At 42.2% G+C, this 23,511-nt stretch overlaps 4 protein-coding genes across 8 annotated transcripts; 2 read left to right on the top strand and 2 right to left on the bottom strand.

Moving 5' to 3' along the window:
- Window positions 1–467: 467 nt before the first annotated feature.
- On the bottom strand, window positions 468–9,431 carry smarcc1b (SWI/SNF related, matrix associated, actin dependent regulator of chromatin, subfamily c, member 1b). 3 transcript variants are annotated; one of them, XM_020631743.3, is made up of 28 exons: window positions 9,175–9,429; window positions 8,743–8,862; window positions 8,550–8,635; window positions 8,381–8,462; window positions 8,199–8,291; window positions 8,014–8,083; window positions 7,862–7,931; window positions 7,673–7,748; window positions 7,166–7,291; window positions 6,924–7,009; window positions 6,724–6,830; window positions 6,575–6,634; window positions 6,395–6,423; window positions 6,151–6,266; window positions 5,134–5,205; window positions 4,941–5,054; window positions 4,571–4,724; window positions 4,373–4,483; window positions 4,161–4,217; window positions 3,749–4,007; window positions 3,577–3,648; window positions 3,441–3,487; window positions 3,231–3,333; window positions 2,998–3,143; window positions 1,698–1,832; window positions 1,180–1,312; window positions 902–988; window positions 468–793 (listed from the first exon to the last, which is right to left on the bottom strand). In XM_020631743.3, exons 1-28 carry the CDS (start codon window positions 9,349–9,351, stop codon window positions 726–728), a joined length of 2,856 nt encoding a protein of 951 aa, XP_020487399.1. In that variant the 5' UTR covers window positions 9,352–9,429; the 3' UTR covers window positions 468–725. The 3 variants fall into 3 exon arrangements, with proteins under 3 accessions (XP_020487399.1, XP_020487400.1, XP_020487398.1); XM_020631744.3 differs by having other exon boundaries at window positions 6,924–7,006; XM_020631742.3 differs by having other exon boundaries at window positions 4,373–4,724; window positions 6,924–7,006; window positions 9,175–9,431.
- Window positions 9,189–13,967, top strand: aste1b (asteroid homolog 1b). Of its 3 annotated transcripts, none has more exons than XM_020631745.3 (7): window positions 9,189–9,324; window positions 10,041–10,291; window positions 10,477–10,743; window positions 10,846–11,774; window positions 11,898–12,129; window positions 12,219–12,411; window positions 13,116–13,967. In XM_020631745.3, the coding sequence occupies exons 2-7, from the start codon at window positions 10,054–10,056 to the stop codon at window positions 13,447–13,449; spliced, it is 2,193 nt and encodes a 730-aa protein (XP_020487401.2). In that variant the 5' UTR covers window positions 9,189–9,324; window positions 10,041–10,053; the 3' UTR covers window positions 13,450–13,967. The 3 variants fall into 3 exon arrangements, with proteins under 3 accessions (XP_020487401.2, XP_065804388.1, XP_020487402.2); XM_065948316.1 differs by having other exon boundaries at window positions 12,194–12,411; window positions 13,116–13,255; XM_020631746.3 differs by lacking the exon at window positions 9,189–9,324 and adding an exon at window positions 9,548–9,700.
- klhl7 (kelch-like family member 7) lies at window positions 13,963–20,708 on the bottom strand. The gene is made up of 13 exons (XM_020631747.3): window positions 20,579–20,708; window positions 19,873–20,015; window positions 19,451–19,553; window positions 18,154–18,247; window positions 17,833–17,957; window positions 17,539–17,714; window positions 17,154–17,328; window positions 16,658–16,800; window positions 16,237–16,477; window positions 15,919–16,120; window positions 15,166–15,263; window positions 14,883–15,066; window positions 13,963–14,548 (listed from the first exon to the last, which is right to left on the bottom strand). The coding sequence occupies exons 1-13, from the start codon at window positions 20,706–20,708 to the stop codon at window positions 14,395–14,397; spliced, it is 1,968 nt and encodes a 655-aa protein (XP_020487403.2). The 3' UTR covers window positions 13,963–14,394.
- On the top strand, window positions 20,657–23,181 carry si:ch73-345f18.3 (uncharacterized). The gene is made up of 4 exons (XM_020631748.3): window positions 20,657–20,812; window positions 21,292–21,370; window positions 21,528–21,749; window positions 21,842–23,181. Exons 1-4 carry the CDS (start codon window positions 20,759–20,761, stop codon window positions 22,237–22,239), a joined length of 753 nt encoding a protein of 250 aa, XP_020487404.1. The 5' UTR covers window positions 20,657–20,758; the 3' UTR covers window positions 22,240–23,181.
- The last annotated feature ends 330 nt before the right edge of the window (window positions 23,182–23,511 follow it).

The following is a 23,511-nucleotide window of genomic DNA, read 5'->3' as shown; positions in this document are numbered from 1 at the left end:
CATTTCTCCATTAGTGCATGTCCATATGATCCTGTTTGTGTGCATGTATGTATATACTTCAGCCTATGTGTGTGTTGCATGAGTACATAGTGTAAAAACTGAAATTTCCCCTCACAGGGATGAATAAAGTAAATCTTCTTCTATCTTCTTCTTAATTACTGGTATGTTAGTTGTGGTCTTGAAGGAAATTCCAGGCATGAACTTTATGTAAAACTGTCAGTCAGTGACTGATAACCTCAATCGAACTGAAACCAGCTAATTACACAGTTGTAATCAATAAAAATGTCAACAAGGAAAAGACAATAATAATAATAGACTTATGTTGAATACACTAAGGGTCTAATAAGAATACAACCCTGACCAGTAAAGATAATGAAAAGCTGCCAGTTACTCAGGAAATGCTTCTTTAAGTCAAACCCTTTATACACACACATTCACACATTGTTGAGTAAAAACAGAACAAGTCATCCAGTTTCATGAAAAACAACTTTAATGAGCCGAGTTTAATCTTCAGATTCCTCAACTCTGACATCAGAGCACAAATATTTCACAGATAAAACAGACTGAGCCATTGATCAAATACACATCGACTGTGTGTGTGCTTGTGTGTCTATAAACAAAAGACTACTGAGCAGTCACACACCTACAGCTTTATAAACAGTTGCCTCTACTGAACATTAATGCCAGTGTTACATTTTTGTGTGTTTGTGGTTTTTCTGGTGAGTTCAGTTGTGGCTGGACGCTGTGGGACCCGGCTGAGCTGCAGCTGTCCCGTCTGGCTGCGAGGACGGGTCTGCAACGGTAAGAAAAGATTTTAATTTGCCATAATTGGTGAGAGAATCGGAATCTTAGTAGCGCACAGCAATATTTTGATCTCACAGCTTCAGGAAAGAAAACTCACACATGCCATTGGGCGCTCCAGGATGTCGAGGGGCCATCACCTGGGTGTTTCCTCCCCCAGGCATCATCCTGTTAGGCACAGACTGGCCTGAAGGATGAGGCAGTGTTAAAATGTATTAAAACATTGCAGATTTAAATGATCAAATTTATGACTTTGGATGCATTTTTATGCATTTTAAAATGTGTAAAGTGTTCTCCTGGTAGTGTGTCATTTTGTCTTTGGCATAGTGATTCCTGGTTTGTGTGTGTGTGTGTGTGTGTGTGTGTGTATGGTCAAACCTGGGTGCTGCGCGGTGTATCCCGGCTGCGCCTGCTGCTCTTTTTGCTGGCGAACCTTCATCTCTGCCTGTTTCAGCTGCTCCGTGTGGAAAGTCTGTCTCTCTGTCAGGAGCTGCTGCCGCTGCTGCTCCAGCTGCATGATATGCATACACACAGACACAAAGTCTTAACGACACTGACCGGTTTTTAAGCATGTCAATGTTGTGTCTTTACATTAACATTTTAACAAAAAAATATTGGTGTAAGTTGTGAGAAAAGGATGCTGTGCTGCTGCAATGACGTCAGACAGTATGCACATACAATGTAACAATGTCCTGAATATACAGCTATGTAGCGCAGATTAAAAACCTTAATATAGTTCCTTGACTTTATACAAAATATGTCTTCTAACCCAACCCCCCTTTTTCTCTATTTCTCTAATGATTTGCATGATTCACGTAGTTCAGATTTGTGGATTGGAAAATAGAGAATTCAAGATTGATCTGGACGATTCAAATCTGTGTGTTATGTCCACTCACAGCCTCCTTCTCACGATCCATGATGGTCTCCAGCTCCTCAAAGTGCCTCAGCTTGATCTCAAGCTTCTTCATCTGTGTCTCCACCAGCAAAGCCACCAGGGACTTGACCTTTCTCTCTTCTACAGCGGCCAAGTGCTGCCAATACAAAAAAAAACACAAAGGTTAGAAAAGTTAGAAGCAAACAGACACCATAAATAAAAGAGGAATGGGGTAGTGAGTGCATGTGACAGTTATGAAGGAGGGGAAAGGAGAAGGGGTGTGGAGCTAAAGATAAAAGAAGGAAAAGACTGAGGAAGAAGAAGAGGGGACGATAAGAGGCGAGAGGAAGGTAATATAAATTGGGTATAACCAAGCATGACAGTAAGGGAGGAAGAAAATAAATTAGAAGATTGAAAGGAAGCAAACAACCAAATCAATCATCAGAAAAAAGAGGTGGAACAATTATTTATCGAACTGAAACTTCTCTGCACTTAAACATTGAAAGGCTCACAATGCCAAAGGTTTGCAATATTACTAGAACTCTCTTTTTCAGAGTGAAAGCCTATGATTGTAGGTGAAAAATTCAGTTTTCCTAATAGTACACACATAGACAGATGAAAGCACTTATATTAAATATAAAACGTGTTCAAGAGAATGGATGTATTTGATCACAACTTCTAAAGCTTGCTGTTTAAAAGGTCAAAATGTTGCATTTCTAATCTGTTCTGAAATGGAAGTGGAATTTTTTTTCGGGGACGTTTATGCTCACAGACTTCAAAGAATGTTCCTTGTTGTCCCCTCTGTATCCAGTCTACATACTAAGCTCATCTTACCATTTTTAATTGTTTTTTTTTATTTTTGATGTTTTCACTGGAAACTGATCTTTGACCACTTGCAGGTCTGCATGTTTTTCAGACAAGATTGTTGTTCCAGTGTCATTGTAATAAAGCCTCATCTCTTAGATACATAATAGTCAAAAACAAACGATGTAAACTGAGCTGCTTCCTCTAAATTGCTTCAACAACTAAGCAAAAACACCTCACTGGGATTTGATTAATCACTTATTTTGAACCTAAACATATTTGCATGACCCTTCTCAGATAATCCTTCTGTTCATTTAGAGAGATTCTGTACATCTTGCATGTTACATCTTTTATGTTACATCTTGTGTGCAAAGCCAGGTGATCTCTAAGATGGTGCCTGTCTCGGTTGCTAGGCAACCTTTGGCAGAACTGAAAAAGCCTCTTTTTAAAATGCAAACCCTTATTCAGTTCCTGTTCCTGTGATTGGTGCGTCTTGAAGCAGAGGGGCGGGTCTTTACCTTGGCCTTTGTGGCAGCTGAGGCCAGAGCAGCTGCTGCTGCCGTGACAACGCTGGCCTCCACCAAATCCTGCTCCATCACCCTCCCCTCGTCCACGTCAGCCTCCCGTCGCCCAATGCTCTCCTCGTCATCCCCCCTTCCTAGATCTGCGGATGAATTAAAGCCATATTTATTTACAAACAGATACTAAGCACATCAAAATAAGCACTTGAACACTGGACATATTTACATACCGTCTCTCTCCTCCCCAAGTATATTTTCTGCATTTTCTCTTTTCACTCCCTCAACTTTGGCCCCTCTGGGTTCCATCTTGAGCCCATCTGACCTTAAGGGGACCTGAAACAAGACCCAAATGTTCATACATACAAACACAACAAAGGTAAGACCACTACATTCAGCAGCCAATGTGGTGAGGCTGTCTCAGATCTATAATTGCTTTTCACCTGATGGGAGGAGGAGTTTATGTCTGTTTTTTCTGCATCCATCAAATCTGTGTGACAGGAAAAGACAGAATAATGGATACATTAAAACATAGGTGTATACCCTATACTGTATGTTACATATATGTTACAGTCTTACCAGTTTTTTCGGGCTGGTTGGACATTCCGAGGATCTTATCCCCTGACTCCTCCTGCGTTCTGGAAAATTCCTCTAAAGACAAACATGAAGAAGCAATACACGCATGAAACACATATGGCCTTTTGTAACCTACATTATACACAAATACATGCTATTCCCTCCGTCTGCTCACCCAGTGCAGCCTTAGCAGCAGATGACGCCACCCGTGGGTCGACCACAGACGCAAGGAAGGCCACGGTGCTCATGACGGGGTTTTCTGATTGGCTGAAAGGCACGGGCTGGTACGCCAGCGGGCCGAGGGAGGCAGAAGTGTCTTCCAGGTAAGGGTCTTCTATCGGCAGACGGAGAAAGTGGAGGATACATTCGTCCTGGGTTCTGGAGCCCACATGCTCTGAGACTTTGTTCCAGTCGTCTCGGTAGACCTCTAAAGCCTGAGAGAGACGCGGAAGAGAAAGACGAAAAAGGCTGAGAAGAATACATCGCCAAAATGAAGGGCTTGTGTGGAAGATTTGGATACATTGAAAATACATTATTCCCTTTTGTAGAGGGCTCTGAGTCATGTGAAATATTGATGATTTTCTTACCTCTAATAGCAACAGTGTCTCCTGTTCTGTCCATTCCCTTCCTGCACTCATCTTAGTCTGACACATGAAATGAGAAGAGTAATTCAACAAACTTCATTCAAGAAAGAGACTAGTAAAACAAATAGGTAATAGCATACATTATGTAATGCGAGGAAAAAAAAGATTAAAGCAATTTGAGAAGATTTTATGTTAGTAGTGTTACTGTGCGGCACCTTAGGGTGTTTCTTGGTGTAGATGTCGGAGCGCAGACCAAAGTTCTGGCTGTCTGAAGGCTTCTCTTTGATCTTCTCTGGGAAATATAACATATGCTGCGAGGCGGAAACCTGCAAACGATGAGGAGTAAGTGTCAGACAGCACTGCACATGACACAAACACATGTGTAAAGCTGTTTGCATGCTCGTGTGTTTTACCTGCAGGGGTTTGTGTTGGAGGGGGGCCAGCCCAGACGGCGTGTCTGCCAGAACGTTGAAATGAGGTGTGGGTGGGGGACCCATGGGGAGGGGTCTGCTCTCTGCATCCACCTGGTAGTTAATCAAACCCCACTGCTCCAAAAGAGCATGAACCCTGGAGACGCAAAATATGTCTTTATACTAACTCACATGTTTGATGTCCAAAATTGAAATGTGTAAATAAACACTGCAGACACACTTAACACCCCACACACAATATGTTCCTTCCCTTGATTAATTTCCTTAACATATTCATGATTCACAACACCCACATGGCACACTTCATTTAGCAAGATAGAGCCGTAGCAAACGCCCACACACTAAAATATACCTCATGAGAGCGCAGACGTCGCCTGTGAGGTTGCGCCTGCAGGTCGTAGAGCTGAGATATTCCTGTGGGTTCAGGCGGTATGTGTCGATCATAAAGTTACGGTACGCCAGGTAGCTGCAGTGTAAAGAAAGAATCATGTTTTAACGGCTATGTCTCCATCAGCTGGTGGTCACCGAAGGTCTGCAGTACTCACATTTCTGGAGACTTGGACTTGTTCTTTCCGTTGAAGAATTCAGGCAACGCACGTTTCTCGGTTGAGTGAATGCTGCAATAAATGAAAAGAGTTTTATCTTGGTTCGGCTTCAAAGTTATTCTGAAGAAAATGTTAGGTTTGGACTTTGGGATTTATACAACCACATTTCCTAAAAAGTTTGGATGTTGTGTATCAATGTAAATTTGAATAATACAGAATGGGATGATTTTAGGAATTCAAGCAGAAACAACTCTTTTGACTGAAAACTCTTGACATTTAAAAAAATAAAAACTCTAGAGAAGTTTTGAAGCTGACAGTATACCAAATAAAATGAATGTACGGTGGTCTGGGAGGACTTCCCCCAGAACAAATTCTGGTTATAGAAGTATACAAGTGAGGCCTCTTGGAGTGTTTTAAGAAACTTTTTTTTTTTTTAAACATAAAACCTCCCACCACTGTAAGTCCTGCACTGAAATGTACTTAATTAGAAAATACAAAAGCCTCAAACAATACTCATATACTCAATCATGTTACCAACCAGTTGCCAGTTAATGTCATTAGTTGTTAGATATTCAAAGAGGTGTTTACTTTCAACATTTCACAACTTTTCCAATGTTTAACTTCTGTTGCGTCTGTCCCAACCTTTTGGAAACGTGGTGCTGGCATAGTAAGCAGGGTGACATAATATTCCTGCATTCCTTCCCACAGAAGCGAACTGAGCCCTCCTTCCTGTCCTCCTTTGCCCCTATTGCCTCCATCTCTACTGTCCTCCCCCATTAGCCTGCTTACTTCCCCCAGGGCCTCCGCCGGGCTTGAAAACGAGGAAAGCTGTAGCTGGCAAAGTAAGCAAATCATTTTCTCCAAAAAACAATGATATTTCTCAGTCCTAACATTTGATGTGTTGCCTCTGTGCTATTTTCATGTTTTGTTTTTCTGTTTTTATTCACATGCAACACGACATCCCAACTTGTTAGGACATGTGGCTGTATGAACTTCTACCTTTGTGTATTTATTTACCTGTTGTTATTGAACCAAGATGTGTAGCTTGGTATTATGATATGATGGGTTTGCTCTGGGATGTTTTCCTCTGCCTCGGACAGGCGAGATATCTCCCCTCTCCCCTCCTCGTCATCCTTCACACACATAGAAAGACACAGAGTACATTCAATGACAATGAAAATAAGACGCTAATTAGAACTTAAAAATGTTCTGATTGACTGAAAACATTTTGATTGAGAAAAAAAACAAACAGTAGTTTTACCCTTCCTGGAAAGTCATCCTCCTGGTCATCTGTAAGATAGAAAATCATAGAATGAGTAAATGCTGCATACACAGGAATGAAAGGCCAACCTTAAATTCTATTCTATATTACTGAAACAGAAATACATTTAATACATGCAATAATTCTGCTTCAAGATTAGTTTAACACGTGTGAACGTACCCAGGTCAGCCATGGTCCCTCCTTTAACAGGAGTGTTCTCACTGTCCTTCTTCGGGTTGACTACCAGAGCGGGCGACAAAGTCAAGGTTAAGGGAAGAAATGCTTTTTTTGTGAAAGTGTCTTAGTCCCTGTTTTTGCAAAGGTTTTACCATTCTTGGGTAGGATAACCTCTTCCATGTTAGGAACAGGGGTAGGGTCTTCCATATCTTTGGTTAAATCCTCTTCTGGCTCTTCCTCCTGCTGTCCACGCCTTCTCCTGTGCACATGCAGAGGACATCGTTGATACTGCACACTAGAAATGCCAAGCCATGAGTATACTTTGATGTTTGCTTTAATTGTTATCTCTCACCCCTTCTTTCCTTTCTTCCTACCCTCAGAGGGGGGAGGAGACGGAGAGCGTCTTCTCTTTTTGGAGGGAGTGGATTTGGAGTCCTGCTATAGACAGTCGTGGGTGCAGAGAGTCATTGAGTGAGAAATTACAGATATAAATTAAAGTCTAGTGTTTCATAGATGCCCGAATAAGCAACATTTAAGATCTGTGTACTAATGGTTGAAAACACTGTTTCATTTCAAAGTAAACGTCAAACAAACCTGCTCATCTCTGAGATGAATGCGCCGGCGGTGAATAATTGGTACATTCCTCTCATCCACACAGTAGTCCTCCTCATTCATCCACTCGTTGAAAACATCCGTGTCGAAAACCCAGCCAGCATGGACCTTTAGCAAAAACACAAATTGAGTATCGATGTGGAGCATGATGATGTAACTTGTCAGTGTCCAAAACGAGGACAAAATATCATAACGTGGTCTGAGGGATCAGATTTATGTGTTGTTGAAAGAACACTAATCAAACAGGTTATAGGACTTGGTTTTATTTGCTTCCACCTTATAAAGCTCATATATTCAGTTTTTGTAACCTTAGAGGAAATACATTTAATTTCTGCTAAATGCCCCCTTGACACTCAGCGACTTTCCACCAGCACTCTGAAGAAAACAGGATGTGGGTCAAGAAAATAGACCATCTTTGAAAGCAGGAAATATTACATATAATATAATATATAAAATAATTTTGTGTTGAATTCAAGTAACTGTACTCACCCTCCAAGGCTTCTTTGAATGTGGCAGCTCCTCAACCTCTCCTTCAACATCAGTGGAGGACAGCCAACTGTCATAACTGGGGGAAAGCGATAAGAAAAATAGTAGTTATGTGGTCTGTTTGTGTAGGAGCATGTGTGTGTGTGTGTGAGAGAGAGAGAGAGAGAGAGAGAGAGATAGCTTATGCTTTACCTGTCAGGGTGCATGCCCCAGTGTACTAAGACATGTTTGTCTATCCGCATGACAGGACGCATCCATTCATCTTGAAAAAATAAGGTTTGTTAAAAACATATCTGACAAGAGATATTAAAAGATCTAAAGACATATTAGTGTGTGTAACTGACCTTCATCTTTAGAAGCAGGGGAGGGGTAGATGTGGTGACTGGCGAGTGTTCGATCCTCAGTGAGTGTACCCTGTGGAAGGACAGACCGTGACACAGTAGTACTCGGAAAGGAATCAGTCAGCGCTCTCTCGCTGAACTTCTAGCTTCTCATCTATCAGTTCCTCTGCCTCCATATTGCACTTTACCTGGTGTTTGGTGATAATATCCGTAAGTCTGCTAGCCAGCTCCTGGTCCAGCGCAGGGTCCAGATATAGCACAGGGTGGGACATACAATTGTTCTAAAGACAAAAAAAACAAAAACACGTTCATCATCAGTGGTGAGTTCCTGGTGGGCTGATGTGTTTGTATTTAAAGGTTGCTCTGTCACCTGTATGAGCGCTCGTTCAATAGCCCCAAACATCTCAACATTCCTCTCAGTTCTTGATGGATTCTGCAAGTCAAACCTCCGCCTGTGAAAGAAGGAGAAGTCGAGTGGAATGAAATGAAAGGACGGACACGATTGCAAACAGCGAAGGCATAATGGACCTGCAACTCACCAGCCCTGCTCTGCCTTGAACTTGTGGGCAGTGCCAAGGATGTGGCAGAGTCCTCCACTTGGCCGCAGGTCCTGGAAGCATTGTGCCTGCAGAGGAATGATTACCAGTCTGGTGTGAATTTTTGTTTTGAGGTAGTGTTCAGAAATGCCAGGTACTGTTAGTATCATATCGAGACAGAGGGAGAGCAACCTACAGGGAGTTTAGTGAGAACAGGACTGGTAGCCTGTCTGCCAAAGGCTTCTTCTTGAAACTGGAGAAGCTGCAGGGTCACAGCAGCTAGAGCCTGACACGATGGAGCATCCACCAGCACATACTGAAAGACACACATATTTAGAGATGATAATGAACATTATAGTTTGATTTCAGAATTGTATGCAACGTGACGTCATTTAACAGACATTGTTTTCAGCGTAATTGTTGTTGTGTTTGGTTTGATTAACCTCGAAATTATCGTTGTATTTGCCATTCAGTGTGTGCTATTTTACAAGATAGCACAACTTAAAACTCATTTAAATCTAAAGAGGCCACAGAAGATGTAACGTTATCCATCATGATCATTTGTTTACAGTCTTGGTCACAGGACTTGCTAGCAGGGGGGCGGCTAGCTTGTTAGCTAGCTAGCTACCTTTTTGTAGTGCTTCCCGATCCACTGTCGCACCAGCTCCAGCTGAGCTAAAGTATCCGGACTCTCCCAGAACCTAGCGGACGGACTGCTGTCTTTTTTCCGGTTTGCAGAGGTCAATGAGGAAGCGTGGCTTGTGCCTGAAATCCCGAGGTTTGTTCCTCCGGACATTGTGGCCATCAATAAACACGATTATTTACTAACGGGGGGAACAAATCTGGCTAGCGCGCTCGCTAGCTTGTTGGTTCTCGTTTTCTATCGCGAGACGTAGCGAGATCAGTGCATTTCGACATAATGCTTTTGTATTATTTCATCTTTAGATGGCAATCATTTTCTGTTGTTTTTTTTTTAATTTTATTTAAATTCCACAACTATTTTGATTCAGTAGCATGATTTAAAATACCTTAAAAAGTTTGAATGCGCAAGAGAATATAACCCTTCAGAAAGAAATTGGACTATTATTTTGAAGAGTATTGCAAGGAAGTAACTGAGCAAGTCATGAAAAGTGAAGTGAAGTGAATTGACGTTGGTTAGTAAGATGAACCATAATTCATGCTTTTAATATGAATTATCTTTGCAATAATGGTTTGAGAACATATTTAATTATCTAGCGGAATTACTCGCTCTCCGTTTATATGGACTGTTTTGCTTTGGTGATGTACAACTGGCAATAAATGCTAGGATATCGAAACTTCTGTCAAGCTTCATGTCTGCTTAGCAGTGGCATCTAGTTTGTTATCATCATCGCCCCTTTCTGTAACTACAAAAAGTCAGACTCAACACAGCCTCTATAAACTATTCTGTCTTGGCACTGAAGCAGCAGCACCGCCTGTGAGTAACTCTTTAACCTCCACTTCATGTTTATTCAGGCCCTGAGCTCTTATGGGTGTCCAGGGTCTGACCACCTACGTGGAGGGAAACAGACACTTCCTCCAAGATGTGAAGTTCCGAGACAGTCGCCTCGTTATTGACGGCTGCAGTCTGTATTTCCGCCTTTACTTCACCCACGGTTTGGACCAGCAGCATGGAGGAGACTATGATGCTTTTGCTTGCCTTCTTACCCAGTTCCTGTCTGCACTGGCAGCCTGTAACATCCAGCCGTACGTGGTACTGGATGGAGGTAAAGATGCTTATATTTACTATGCAAATTATTTAGTTTGGGAAACCCAACTTAGACCCTGGTATCGATAGTGGAAAAGCAATTAGTACCTCTTAAAGTCCCTAGTCAGTTCAGAAAAGTTCATGTTTGTCTATAACACAAAAAAAAAACCATTCAATTTCTGTCAATTTCTTTGTGATTATAAGGGATTGACCCCAGTGATAAGAAGTTCCCAACTCTGCGTCAGCGTCTGCAGTCCAAGATCAGGGAGGCTGACAATCTCTCCCGTGGCAGAAATGGCTCTGTTCTCCCCATCCTCGCAAGGTCTGTCTTCATTCAGGTCCTCATGCAGAGAGGAATCCCCGTGGTCCAGTGTCCGGCTGAGGCTGACTGGGAAATTGCATGTTTGGCTCACCAGTGGAACTGTCCAGTTCTGACCAATGACAGTGATTTTTACATCTTTGATCTGCCAGGTGTGGGTAGAAACAAGACTCATCCTATTATGCCTAACAAGCAAATATAGATTCATTTTGCAGTTGTGTTGCAAACATTTCTTGTACTTTCTTCCACCTTAGGGGGTTACCTGCCACTCACTTCTTTTCAGTGGACCCACCTTAACGGCAAAGCCTCTCATTGCTACATCTCCGCTCGGCGCTACACCACTAATGGGCTGTGTCGCTTGTTTGGGGGATTGAACAAGGAGCTGCTACCTTTATGTGCAGTCCTGACCGGTAATGATTATGGTGCTCCAAAAGATGTTGAAACTCTCCTCGCTATGTTAAATGTGAGTGCATTTGGGCGAGGTGGTAAAGGCAGGGCACCCACTTCCCGCATTGAGGGCATCCTCATCTGGCTTTCCTCGTTTTCAAGCCCAGCGGAGGCCCTGGGGGAAGTAAGCAGGCTAATGGGGGAGGACAGTAGAAATGGAGGCAATAGGGGCAAAGGAGGACAGGAAGGAGGGCTCAGTTCGCTTCTGTGGGAAGGAATGCAGGAATATTATGTCACCCCGCAAAGCTCGCTGGCTCGCTGGTTCTCTGGAGGGCAGACCTCCGGGCTTCCACGACTTCCAGAGTGTCTGTCGCTGGCTGCAGCACAGGGTATGTTGCCCCCCATGGCGCTGGATGTTCTGGTGATGCACAGGGTCCTTCTCATACCACAGGTGGAAAACAGCAAGCAAGCAAGCAGCCACTGCTGTGCCAAAGCCATACGCCAGGCTGTGTATGGGATATTACTGCAAGATGTACAAGCAGGGGACGTAAGTGGACAGGGAAATATCAGCCAGGGTAGGGGAGGTGGTAGAGGTCGAGGGGGAAGGGGAAGGGGGAGTGATCAGGTTGGTAGAGGTAGGGGTCAGCATGGTGTAGGAGAAGCAGCTGTCCAGTCTCAGAGTCCTGGATGCCCGGTTTTGGTGGAGGAGTATGACCGTTTTGAACTAAACTTGAAGAAACAACAAGTAGAGGTAAATCTGACCAAGACCCCCATAAGCCTGGAAAAACTAAGCCAGGTAATTATGACAAAAAATGTAATTAATTATTTTTGTAGCAACAATTTTTTTGGCATTGAAAGTACACACATAGCCCATCTTAGTTTATTAATTTCCCTCATGTTCGACCTTCTTTTTCTTCAGGCTCCTACAGCAGTGCGTCTTGACATCCTTTTAAAAGTTTTGGGCACACAGGAGTTTGCCCTGGCTCCCGTTCCTCTCCACCTGTGGCTGGCTGTAGCAGTGACCAGCTTCTGGCTGCGCGAGGCCACACCAACACCCTCACAGCCCCAGCTCCATGCTCTGTTGCTGGGCTTGGTGTATGGAGAGCTGTCCTGGAACACCCAGGCTGAAGCTACCTACCATCAACATGCCAGTAAGTTGTGTCGTATCTTTTCTGTCGTCGCATATGAAGCACTGACAAGCAAGCAACCTTAAAGCTGTTTCTTCTGGTTTTCATCACAGTCCAACAGCTGAACTGGACCGCAGAGTGCAATGTGGGGGCGGGTCTGGATCGACAGCGTGTGAGGCCGGGGGAAAGACGGGGCCTAGATGTGGGAGCTGCTCACAGTTTCAGCCAATGGCAGGCCTGCCTCTGGAGTGCACTGTGTCTCAATCAGCTATTACTCCTGCCATTGCCTGAACCCCACTTAGCATGGTAAGGACATGAAAAGGGAGAGATGAGAAAGAGTTTATATTTCCAGCCAATGAGAATAAGAATTGATCTATTTATTTCATGTGTGCTAAAGTAACAACATTTAAAAGAACCTGCAACAGCAATATAAGATATGTGCAGCACTGGGGTTCAAGACACATTTCTCTTATGTGACAATCATGTAGTTTATTATGTTATGGTATATGTCATATCTTTTCATATTGAGCTGGGCACATGTCAGTGAATATCTTAATTGTTAATTATGTGTAAAAAAAAAAAAAAAAAAAAAGTCAATGTGTACAGTGGTGCAGTGGTGACGCTGCAGCGCGGAGGTTCCTGGTTCGAATCCCTGTGGGACAGGAGCCTCTTTGTGTGGAGTACTCTGGGCACTCTGGCTTCCTCCCACAATCCAAAGACATGCTCGTTAGATCAGCTGATGACTCTAAACTCCCCGTAGGTGTGAATGTGAGTGTGGCTGGTTGTCTGTCTCTATATGTCAGCCCTGTGATTGACTGGCGAGCAATTCAGGGTGTACCCCGACTCTCCCCCCCAATGACAGCTGGAATCGCCTCCAGCCCCTCATGACCCTGAACAGGAAAAGCTGTATAGATAATGGATGGATGGATATAAATTATGTGAAATGAGATGCACTGTATTTTTTTTGTAATGAGGCTGCCTCCCTCCCTCTCTTTGTCTGTATGCCTCAGGTTGTTCAGTGGCACCTTGTTGCACGGCCTCCTCCGGCCCCTGAAAGGTGGCCAAGCTCCTGAATCCCTCCTAGCCGGAGGTCATTTGTCCAGACAACTCTACCTGTGTCTGCTGGTCGCTGTAAAGAACTGCAGCTCCAAAAACCATCCCTCTTCAGCAGCAGGAGCAGCGAGGAGGAGAGGCAGAGGTCGTGGAAGGAGAGGAAGAGGGGGAGGTGGTAGAGGTGGTAGAGGAGCGAGAGGAGGAGGAGGAGGAGGAGGAGGGAGAGGGGCTGAGGAGATAAACAACAGGTTTGCTCTCCTGATGAGCGAGGAAGAGTTTGATGATGATTGAAGATGATTGATGTGTATTGCAGAGAGAAATGAGCTCGCTACGGGGCCAAATCATGAAGGATATTCCAGTGTTTGATTAAAAAAACACTCAGGGAATGAAATGAAATGTCATTATCAAGAGAAGAACTGCACTTCCAAATGGTTGTCATAGAGCTTCTTTATAGTTTTATTGCACTAATTTAACACTTATCAGTAATATTTTCTGCCAATACGTGTTAGGGCAGTGCTCCCAAAGCACACTCTTGCTATATTTTTAACAGATTTATGCAGCTTTTATCCAGGGTAATGTGACTGTAATTGACACCACTGTTTTCAACCGGACAGCTTTTTTCAACATTGAATTAGTTTATATACCAATGTTTAATTTAATCATCTGTTGACCAAAACATCGTCTGGCAGCTGTCACTTTTATAACCCATAAAAGATGTCTTTTATTTCTTTACTATATTGCCTTAATACTTATGAATTTGATGCTCAAGCTTACTTCTTTTGTACAATAAAAAAAATCAAGGAATTCAACATTTTAAATATAGTTATTTATTCCCCAAATACTAATCTAACAGTTCGTATTTCACATGCTACAAAAAACACAACATAGAGTAAGGTGCAAAAAATCAAATACAATAAATTCGGAGACTGCATTTATTCACCTTTAATCCATCTCAGGATCTTTTTTCTGAAGCAAAACCGAGGATCCAATTGAACAACAGTCTTTGATCAGAAGTCTTTCTGTCGCCTTAAACATACATTAGTGGAAAGCTTCCCTCTGGCACATCAACAATACGACTTCAATTCTGGCACAAAAGTGGAAAATAAATGTGACTGCAGGACATATTTGAAAGTAGCAAAGTATATACAGAAGTAATATGTCAAGTTTTCACAACCGACGAGAGCAAATGACACAACTTTAAGAACGCTGAACTCCCCTCTTGTTGTAAGATGAAGATTATGACGAGGCCGATTTAGATGTAGAGGTTGCGGGGTGCGACTGAGACTCAATGAGGTCCATGTCCTCGTCTTCGTTCACTCCACAAGTGTCGACCACACAGATCAGGCAGCAGGTGACCGGAAACGCCCTCACTTTGCTGCAAGTCACCCACCTGGACACACAGAAGAAAACTGATTCAGAAGGCGCTCCGGGGAATTACATAATTGCAGCAATTCTGTACATGCATTGGCAGTCGGAATCAGCTGATCAGTCATGTGTCACACTCTTCAAACATGTTTAGACGGTCTGATGTGCTCTCTTCTGAAGGCACCGGCTGCAATTCCTTTAATCAAAGCTGGATCTTCACACTTTCTTGGACGTAAATCAAAATCATGTATGTTCCCTTGCATGTGGCCATGTCTGTTAAATTCACGTTCAAAACATCAAAAACCTTTAGTTATTAGTTTCATTGTTATATTTTAGTAATGTTTATTTGAGAAACCAACCTGTCAGTCTCGGTATGATACTCCAGCACGTGTCCGAGCCGCCCCACAGCTTGGAACCCCTCCAGCACATAGATGACATCACCGACCGCTGCGCACTTCACTGTTACACCTCGCCATGGCATTGGGGCAGCGGGACGCCACTCGTTGGTAGCAATGTCGTAGTACTCCACAGAGTCCAGTCCACCTAAAAAGAATAATGGCCACAAAAAACATGTTTGTATTTTAACAGGGCTATTCTGTTTATATATGTAATGGGGATATTAGGATATATTTGTTTTTGTACCCAGTGCCCCCTGCCCTCCAACAGCATAGATCCTGTTGTTGACCACCGCAAGCCCGTGGTTCTTCCTGGCCTCTCTCATCCCACACAACTCCCTCCATCTGAGGACAGAGACACAAACAAAGTGTGACTAGAGTGTAAACTCACATCTGTAGCAGTGCAACAACAACAGCATCATGTGAGATACCGCTATTGTTCCTATGAACTCTTCAGTAAAAACATTTGGAAGTAGAGTGCTGACTTTAATCTTGACCATCTCCCTGTAATTCCATGACCTATTTGTCTGGTAAAGGTCTTTTAATCTCATAAAGGGGGCGGGGCGGGGATACACGGGTCAAATCAATCACCATGTCAGCTCTCGTTCCCTTTAAGAGCAAGGTTTCGCCCGTTGCTATTTATTAGGCCTAACTCGTATTGGCATATTCAATTCTTTCCTCCCATTGTCCTCTAGTTCTCACTGTACACACACACAGGTCACTGTTTGAAGTACTTACTGATGTTATAACCTCTGGAGCAGTCCCACTGATCATCAAAAACAAAATACTTTTTATTTTTGCACGAGGCACAGCAGCATAACTTCATTCAATATTGAAATCTCCCAACACGATTGATGAAAGCTCTGTATATTGTCCTTTTTACGAACTTTAAGTAATCATTATCGGCTGATTGACAGTATGCTACTTCTAGTATTAAGGATAGAATTAATGTGGCTCTCATCAAAGCTGCCAAGCCCTGCTATATGTGTTTATAACTCACTGTGATGTGCTGGGGTCGTAAACCTCAAAGTTGTTGAGCACCCTGCCTGACACGTTGTTGCCCACCGTTCCTCCACACACATAGATGAGCCCATTTGCTGCCACTGATCCGTGGCTGCAGCGAGCCATCAGCATGCTGCTCTTCACCTGCCACGATTCCGTCCTTGTGTCGTAGCATTCGAAAAGAGCGAGGGCAGAGCTGCCTGCAGACACACATGAACAGAACAGAACAGCATGATAAATGCTTCCAGATTGGATTCCCCACCCCCACCACCCCCCACGCTCATCAGTATAATTTTGGCTAATTTTCCAAACTCACCCACTTCAGACCCCCCCGAAGTGTAGATCTTTCCCTGTGCGGCGCATGCAGCCAGGCTGTCTCGAGGTGTGGGCGGGCCCAGCTTGGAGTACCAGCTGTCCTTCAGGACATTGTAACAGTCCATGCGCTTGATGGGAAAGAGCTGCGAGCCGCCCAGAATGTAGACCACATTGTCCCAGAAGACGGCGGACGCGTCACGGCGCTTCTCAAAGGGGCAGCGGATGTCTGTCCAGCTAGAGTCCTGCATGAAAAACAAAACTCTTACTTAAGCATATACACTGACGATTTCAACAGACTTACCTACATATAACTATATCTATGATGTTTGTTTCTGTAATATCTTAATACTTTACAAGGAAACAAGAATACATTTATATCTTTACTTGTGGACAGAATGAGATGGAAATGTGTGGTGTGGTACCTTGGGGTTGAAGTATCGACAGGACTGAGGCTGGGAGCCTCCGAACAGAGCGATGCGGTAGTCGTGCTTCTTGCGTCGTGGTCGGCTGTTCTCTCCCAGATCCTCTCGGTCCTCCAGAGACAGCAGGTGGTATCGCATCCCACCTGGGAACAAGATTCAACGTCTGACTACATTTTGTTCTGTATGTGTTTGGGCTCACGTCAACTTAGCAGACTATAAAGTTTAAAAAAAAAAAGTAACATCAACGTTGATCACAGAGGTATGATTGAGCGTCACTATGAGATGCTTTTTAAAATGTAAAGTAAATGAAGATCACAAATTAAATTGTAATTGATTAACACCAGTATTTCTGTAGTGGTGACTCCTGTTTCACATCTCCAGGAGCCCTGCAAAAAAACTGAAATTCTCTCCTCATAAAAATGTGTAATGAGGGATAGTTTTATTATATCCATTTGTAAATGATGGTTTAGGTGTACATGCTCCTGTCTCTACTCACTGATGACCATCTTGAGGCACTGGGGATTGTCCTGGATGAGCGGCTCAGCCTGCACCGTCTTAGAGAGGAAGGTTTTGGAGACAAGAGGGAATCGAACACACCCCAACACCTCCACCATGTACCGTTTTCTGTTGCACACGTCGAACTTTAGCCATCGCACTGCTGCATCATAAATCTGAAATTCAACAACACAACATGTGGTGACATACATGTTGTAAGAGGGATCCTGTTTAGCCCAAAGCCCTCACTCAACTTTGTCCTGATGTGATGAAACTACATCCATTTGGTAAAAGATGTTCCAATACTTTTTTCAACCCATACTACAAGATTTCAGGAAAGATGTTATTATAAAATAAATTAAGCATTCAGTCAAAAGAATATATACCTGAGCCTCAGCACGGACAGTGAGTGTGTCCTGGTGCAGCAGATGTGTGAGCTGTGTGACGTCCAGCTGCAGGAACTCATCCAGTTTGTAGACCTCAGTGAAATGAAGCTGGAAGAAGTCCTCTGCTGCTGCCTTCAGCTCTGGACAGTCCATACAGTCTGCCAGGGCAGAAATACCTGCAGCACAACAGGACAAGGAGCAGTTAGTCTTATGAGTTGAGTGACTGGTGGGCACACATCATGGAGTAGCACATGGTGAGATAAGGCTTAACCTTGACTTTATTTGTATTTTTACCAAGGCAGTTTGTTGCATCAATTTGTCCTTTGAGGAACTCGGCACACATTTTCTTCACAGGCTCAATCTGGTACTGGTTGGCTGCATCCAGCAACGACTGGACGTTACTGCTGTTCACTGAAATCCTAGCACACACATTTTTACCATTTAATACAGCTTCTGGAGACATCCGGTAAAGGGAACAGTGATAGAGGAGGAGGGTATTGGTAAAGTAAAGCTACTTTTTTAAGCAACATTGATACGCAGATCTTATTCATTCATTTTAAGCTGAAATTGTATCCCACATAATGATGACTCTTACTTTTAAACAAGATTTCTTACCGAGCTGTGTAGATGAATTCAATCAGCAGCTCAATGATCTCAGGCTCAGCACTCCTGAGCTCCACCTCATGTGACATTGACTCCATCATTCTGGCTAAAAGAAGAGATGTAGAGTTTGTAGATGAACATACACAAACAATGTTTGGCAAAATTAAATACGTGTTCTGCTCTACAACAGTTACACAGCATAGTTAATAACATAAGATCCCATGTAACATTATTTAGTTTGATAACAATCATTAGAATTCAATCAGCAGCTCAATGATCTCAATAAACACTACCCACATGACCTGCTTCATTATTATCATTGTATTATTGTATTATTATTATTACTTAGGTCTATATATATATACATATATACTGTACATTCTATATATTTTTTATTATATTATTATACTAGTCTATATTATATAACATTTCATTATATTACACTATATTTTTCATATTGCACTATATTATACTACATTATATTATATAACTGCACTCTGCATTACTGTGGTACAACACTGCCTCTCTTCTCTGCTGTTTACATTACTTGCTGCTATTTATTTATCATACCAAGTCACTTTAATCATCACTTGTCACTTTATCTTGTCATTCTCTTCAAATACTGTCTCAATTCTCAATTCCCCCCAGTTAACTTCAACATTCATTTTGTACTGTATATACCCCGTTTTTATTTTTAATTTTATTTTTGTTTATCTTATCTATTCTGTTTAATGTGTATTTGAGCTTTCTTGTCTGTGCTGCTGTAACGCCCGAATTTCCCCTCTGGGGATCAATAAAGTACTATCCTATCCTAGAGATGCACCGATAGTGAAAATCATCGACAACACTGATACCAACGTTTATAGTAACTATTTAGCTGTTCGCCGAGTCCATTAATAAACCTCTTCTCTGAATATGCAGTTATACCGGACATTGTGATCATTAAAATGATGTAACACAACAGATGCACATCAGCTTCTGGTATAGACCATGTCACATTTTTGGGCCAGTGTTAGCTAACAAGGCCATCATGGGCCAATAACGATGTCCAACCAATACATCAGTGCATCCTCAATATTTTTAAACCTGTATAGGACCCAGCGCTTTGTGCTTGCAGTAAAATCAATGTTTTTTGGAGAGTGTGTACTTATTCAAAGGCTTTTGTGCAACACATCTGTGCAACTGTGAACTCCCAAATGATTATAGTCTTTTAATTCACACTTCTCCCATGACAACAGGGAGAATTTTTATTGTCTTTGCAAATATCAAGTATATATGTCCTGTCTAAGATGTGTGTTTGCACACTTACTCGTAAACATGAGGCTGAAGAAGTGGCTGGCAGCAGCTAACACAACTCTGTGGGCAGGGAAGTGTTTTCCCTGGACCACCAGGGTCACATCACAGAGGGTACCCTGAAAACAGACACACAACACATTTTCAAAGTATCACAAACAGTGAAGGAACACACTTGTACAGTAAATGCCCCTCATGCCACGTCCTGTTACATTTATACACTCTCAGACAGACAGACAGACAGACAGACACACACACACACACACACACACACACACACACACACACACACACACACACACACACACACACACACACACACACACACACACACACACACACACACACACACACACACACACACACACACACACACACACACACACACACACACACACACACACACACACACACACACACACACACACACACACACACCTGTTTCCTCAGGTTGTTCATGACTCCCATGATGCTGGACAGCTGTCTGTACTCCTCTTTAGTGGCACACTTCCTCTCACTCTTCTTCTTTGAGCTTGACGCCTTTTCCTGAGTGGCCACCCCCGTCATGTCAGCCTGAATAACTTAAAATTAAATGAGAAGTTGAGTTACACTACACACTACAAACACTTCTAGCAGCAGTGCCAGCAGTGTGCAGCTGCTGTCTCTTTGTGGTTGGTAAGCCAGTGATGGTTTGCCTGCTAGCAGACAGCCGTGTGGGTTTAGAAGCAGCTGGTTTGAGAACAGCTTCTTCTTAGAAAGTCTTTAAGACACACATTGCGATAAAATTGCTATCAGGTGTTCAGATTGTTTTGAGACGTGCTAAAGTTCAGTATTTTGTATGCTAGAAGCTCGCTGGGATTTTTCGTCTTCTTCTGCAGATTTCCCACTGGTTAAAGAGACTTGCCTTCGCCCTCTATCGACGCACTGGTGAATTACAGGTTAACCTGCAGGATTGTGAAACTGATTAGGGCTTGCTGCTACAGTTCGTGGATAGCGCCAATAATTGTGACTGTTAATAACAATAACTTTTCACAATCATTTCACCAATTGGAATGCGACTACTATTGAATAAGAAAAAAAAATACTGTATAATTTAATTTAAGCGTTTTGCAATAGCGCCGTATACTTCGCTGCTTCAACTTACCTGTAGGCTCACCTGTCTGCGCTGCGTCCATATCTGCGCAGTAGTCCAGATAATAAAAACAGGAAGAAAAGTTTATCAGCAGGCACATGACGTTGACGTCATGTGGAATGCGAACTACATTCAGATTCATTGTCAGGAGTAATTGACCTGAAAACAAGCTGAGGGACACTCGAGCTGAAAATGCTCCGTTTTCTCTGCTGTTGCTGCTTTTCAGATGATTACTCCAACGACGAGGTATGTGTGTTATTACATTGTTTATTTGTAGCCTATGTAAATGTTGAAAATAAAATGAAGTGGATTCAGGCGAGAAAGTTGATCTTTCCTATGCTTCAGTGAGATTATGAGACATTAGTATTAGGCCTAGTAGAAGTAGCCTATATTCGCTTAGAATATTGACTGTAGACATTTCCACAGCAGACGCGTATTATTTTTCATTGAGTCTTAGCCAACAAAAACAATCAGCCAAGTTAATTTCACTTTTTTTTCTGTCACAAATACAATCTGTAACATAATGCAAAAGCAACCTTGGCTATAAAAAGTTTTTGACAAGTCAAGTATGAACCAAATGAAATATTATTCTTTGTTTGAGTTAAAACAATATGAATACTTACACACTGTGTTTATAAAAAAAAGTAGTAACATGCCTATAAGCCTTCTTTGTGCTTTGTGCTTGTTAAAAAAATCTATGTGAAGAAAACAACTTTATATTTCAGAGGCAGCCTCTCCTGCAGCCCAGACCACCTGATCTGGATGGACCTGCATCAGCCAGGCAGACCAGGCCAGCACAAAGTGGTACATCATCACATTGTACAATCAGACATTTTGATTGTCTATCTCTTAAACCTGTGCCCTTCCAATGCAAACAATTTTGGACAAATTTGAGCAATTTTCTCTTTTATGTTTCTTTTTTTTGTGCCTTTTGTGTGAGACTATTTTTTCTCACCCCTAGATACAATGACTGTCAAGCGGATTGGCAGGCTAGTGATGAAGCGGATGGGTGTGTCAGAGTTGGACCAAAGGTTTTCAGACATGGCTGAGACATTCAATGAACAGCAGGAGCGCTATGAAGGCATGGTGCGACACATTAGAAATCTGCGACAGACCTATGGCTGCAACCGTGATGATAGCCTGGCTTTGGCCGAGTGTGTGGAGAAGATCAGAGACGAGCATGGTAATAAGACACTTAGAGCTCCCTCTAAAGGTTCTGGATTATGTCCATGTTTTTCTTTCCTTGGGTCAATGTCTACCTATTTTCACTTTCAGAGGCCAAGCATAGGGTCTCCCTAAAGATTACGGGCTATGACTTCTCCCTCAACGTGATTCCTGTGGGATCAGAGGAGGAAAGTGAAGAGGACCCTGTGCCTCCACATCTGCATTTAGCTCAGGATGAACTCAAGGGCACATCTGAGGGCGCCAAGGCCACCATCTCAAAGGGTACCGCGCTTCAGGAGATGATAGGTTGGCTGCTCCGTAGCAAGGATCAGATGGTGGAGCAAGTGAAGGGACAAGCAGGAACTTATCAGGAAGAAGGAAGACTGCTGGAGAACTTGGAGGAGAACATTAAGGAAGCGAGGAGGGCAAAGGAGTTGTCACTGGAATACAAACAACGGGCTGGGGAAGTCCTCACCGAGGCTGCGCAGATCGCAGGAGCTAATTTGTAGTACATGCACATTTTTAGTACTTTGTTTAAACTCTGCAATTACAACACACATGCAACAAATATTGTTAGAAGTAATCATTCATTTCCTGTAATTAGCAATAACTTTAAGTGTTAAAAAAAAAATCAAAATCACAAAAATTCATGCATGTATTAAATTGCACCAAGTAAACACTCTGCTTTGCAGGCAGTTTTTGTCTGTTATAGCATGCTTACCACAAGATCATGAAGGCTTGAATCATATCTGCCTTTTAAATGTTCTATTAATAATTTAACAAATGTAGCAGACACTCTTAACACTAATATGTATGAGAGACCTTCTGGATGGGTGTAAGTTTTTCAAATAACACTAGGGGGCATTGCAGACTCACTTAAATAATACAAAAGTTGCTCTTCAGTTCCTATTGAGATTTAGTCTATTCTATTGAGTTGAGTAAATAGATACTCTATACTTTCTTAATCCCAAAACATTTATAATATATATATATATATATATTACTTTTTTTTACTAGTATTCTGGTTGTTAACTCTGCAGGACAATTAATTTTTTTAATGCAATAGATGATTGACTGACAGCTTAAAGGGAATGCATATTGGTATTGTAAGTTTCGTGACCAGATGTAGGGACCAGATTTGCGCACAATCAATTCATATATTTATTAACTGATTAAAAACTGCAGCTTTCCATGTGTGATTAATGTGAAAGCAAACAAGCACATGGCCCCTATGCCATCTTGATAATTAATTTTGGAAAATCCATTGTTTGAAAGGTGATTGTCAAGTGGTCATGCATTATTTATCAGAGGGGGAGACATTTTCCGCAGCTGCTTTTGCCTTAAGCTTTACAGTTTAATTTCTCACCAAGTGTGCAGGGTGTTGAGGGTAAAACCTGCAAACAGTTTTATCTTAAATGAAATGTTTGAGAAATAAAAATGCCTAAAACATTTACATGTCTAACAAGGCAACTTGCCAATTATGCACTTTTGAGTTCAATTAAATCTAGAATCAGTGGGAAAAAGTGTTTTTAAAATGTATCATTTATTTAAATGTGATATAAATCAAAGGAGTCAAATTAATTCAAGAAATTTAAAGAAATTAATGACTAAACGTCGTTCAATTATAATTTATAGCCTGCAGTATCAACAGTTGTTCTTACAATGCTATCATGTGCCAATAGATTGTGAATTAATTATTTATGTGATTCATTAAGAATCACTCTGCTGTCAAAGAGCACAGACTGACAGCGACAATCTACCTTGAGCGTGGAAATTATGAA

This window comes from Labrus bergylta, chromosome 19 (assembly GCF_963930695.1).
Source record: "Labrus bergylta chromosome 19, fLabBer1.1, whole genome shotgun sequence".
NCBI classification, from domain to species: domain Eukaryota; kingdom Metazoa; phylum Chordata; class Actinopteri; order Labriformes; family Labridae; genus Labrus; species Labrus bergylta.
The sequence above is the reverse complement of the archived record's forward strand: the minus strand, read 5'-3'. Positions and strand labels throughout refer to the sequence as shown.

What these genes read in the sequence shown, in the direction of transcription:
- smarcc1b (XM_020631742.3), bottom strand. Translation starts at nt 9,351, where the DNA reads ATGGCCACAATGTCCGGAGGAACAAACCTCGGGATTTCAGGCACAAGC. An exon ending in AAGTCCAAGTCTCCAGAAAT is followed by an intron (nt 5,055 to 5,133) that starts GTGAGTACTGCA and finishes TTTACACTGCAG; the next exon opens with CTACCTGGCGTACCGTAACT. An exon ending in TGCTGCTAAGGCTGCACTGG is followed by an intron (nt 3,649 to 3,748) that starts GTGAGCAGACGG and finishes GTTTGTCTTTAG; the next exon opens with AGGAATTTTCCAGAACGCAG.
- aste1b (XM_020631745.3), top strand. Translation starts at nt 10,054, where the DNA reads ATGGGTGTCCAGGGTCTGACCACCTACGTGGAGGGAAACAGACACTTC. An exon ending in TTACATCTTTGATCTGCCAG is followed by an intron (nt 10,744 to 10,845) that starts GTGTGGGTAGAA and finishes CTTCCACCTTAG; the next exon opens with GGGGTTACCTGCCACTCACT. An exon ending in TACCTACCATCAACATGCCA is followed by an intron (nt 12,130 to 12,218) that starts GTAAGTTGTGTC and finishes TTTTCATCACAG; the next exon opens with TCCAACAGCTGAACTGGACC.
- klhl7 (XM_020631747.3), bottom strand. Translation starts at nt 20,708, where the DNA reads ATGAATCTGAATGTAGTTCGCATTCCACATGACGTCAACGTCATGTGC. An exon ending in TGAACAACCTGAGGAAACAG is followed by an intron (nt 19,554 to 19,872) that starts GTGTGTGTGTGT and finishes GTCTGTTTTCAG; the next exon opens with GGTACCCTCTGTGATGTGAC. An exon ending in TTCGGGGGGGTCTGAAGTGG is followed by an intron (nt 16,121 to 16,236) that starts GTGAGTTTGGAA and finishes GTGTGTCTGCAG; the next exon opens with GCAGCTCTGCCCTCGCTCTT.
- si:ch73-345f18.3 (XM_020631748.3), top strand. Translation starts at nt 20,759, where the DNA reads ATGCTCCGTTTTCTCTGCTGTTGCTGCTTTTCAGATGATTACTCCAAC. An exon ending in ATGATTACTCCAACGACGAG is followed by an intron (nt 20,813 to 21,291) that starts GTATGTGTGTTA and finishes TTTATATTTCAG; the next exon opens with AGGCAGCCTCTCCTGCAGCC. An exon ending in GACCAGGCCAGCACAAAGTG is followed by an intron (nt 21,371 to 21,527) that starts GTACATCATCAC and finishes TCTCACCCCTAG; the next exon opens with ATACAATGACTGTCAAGCGG.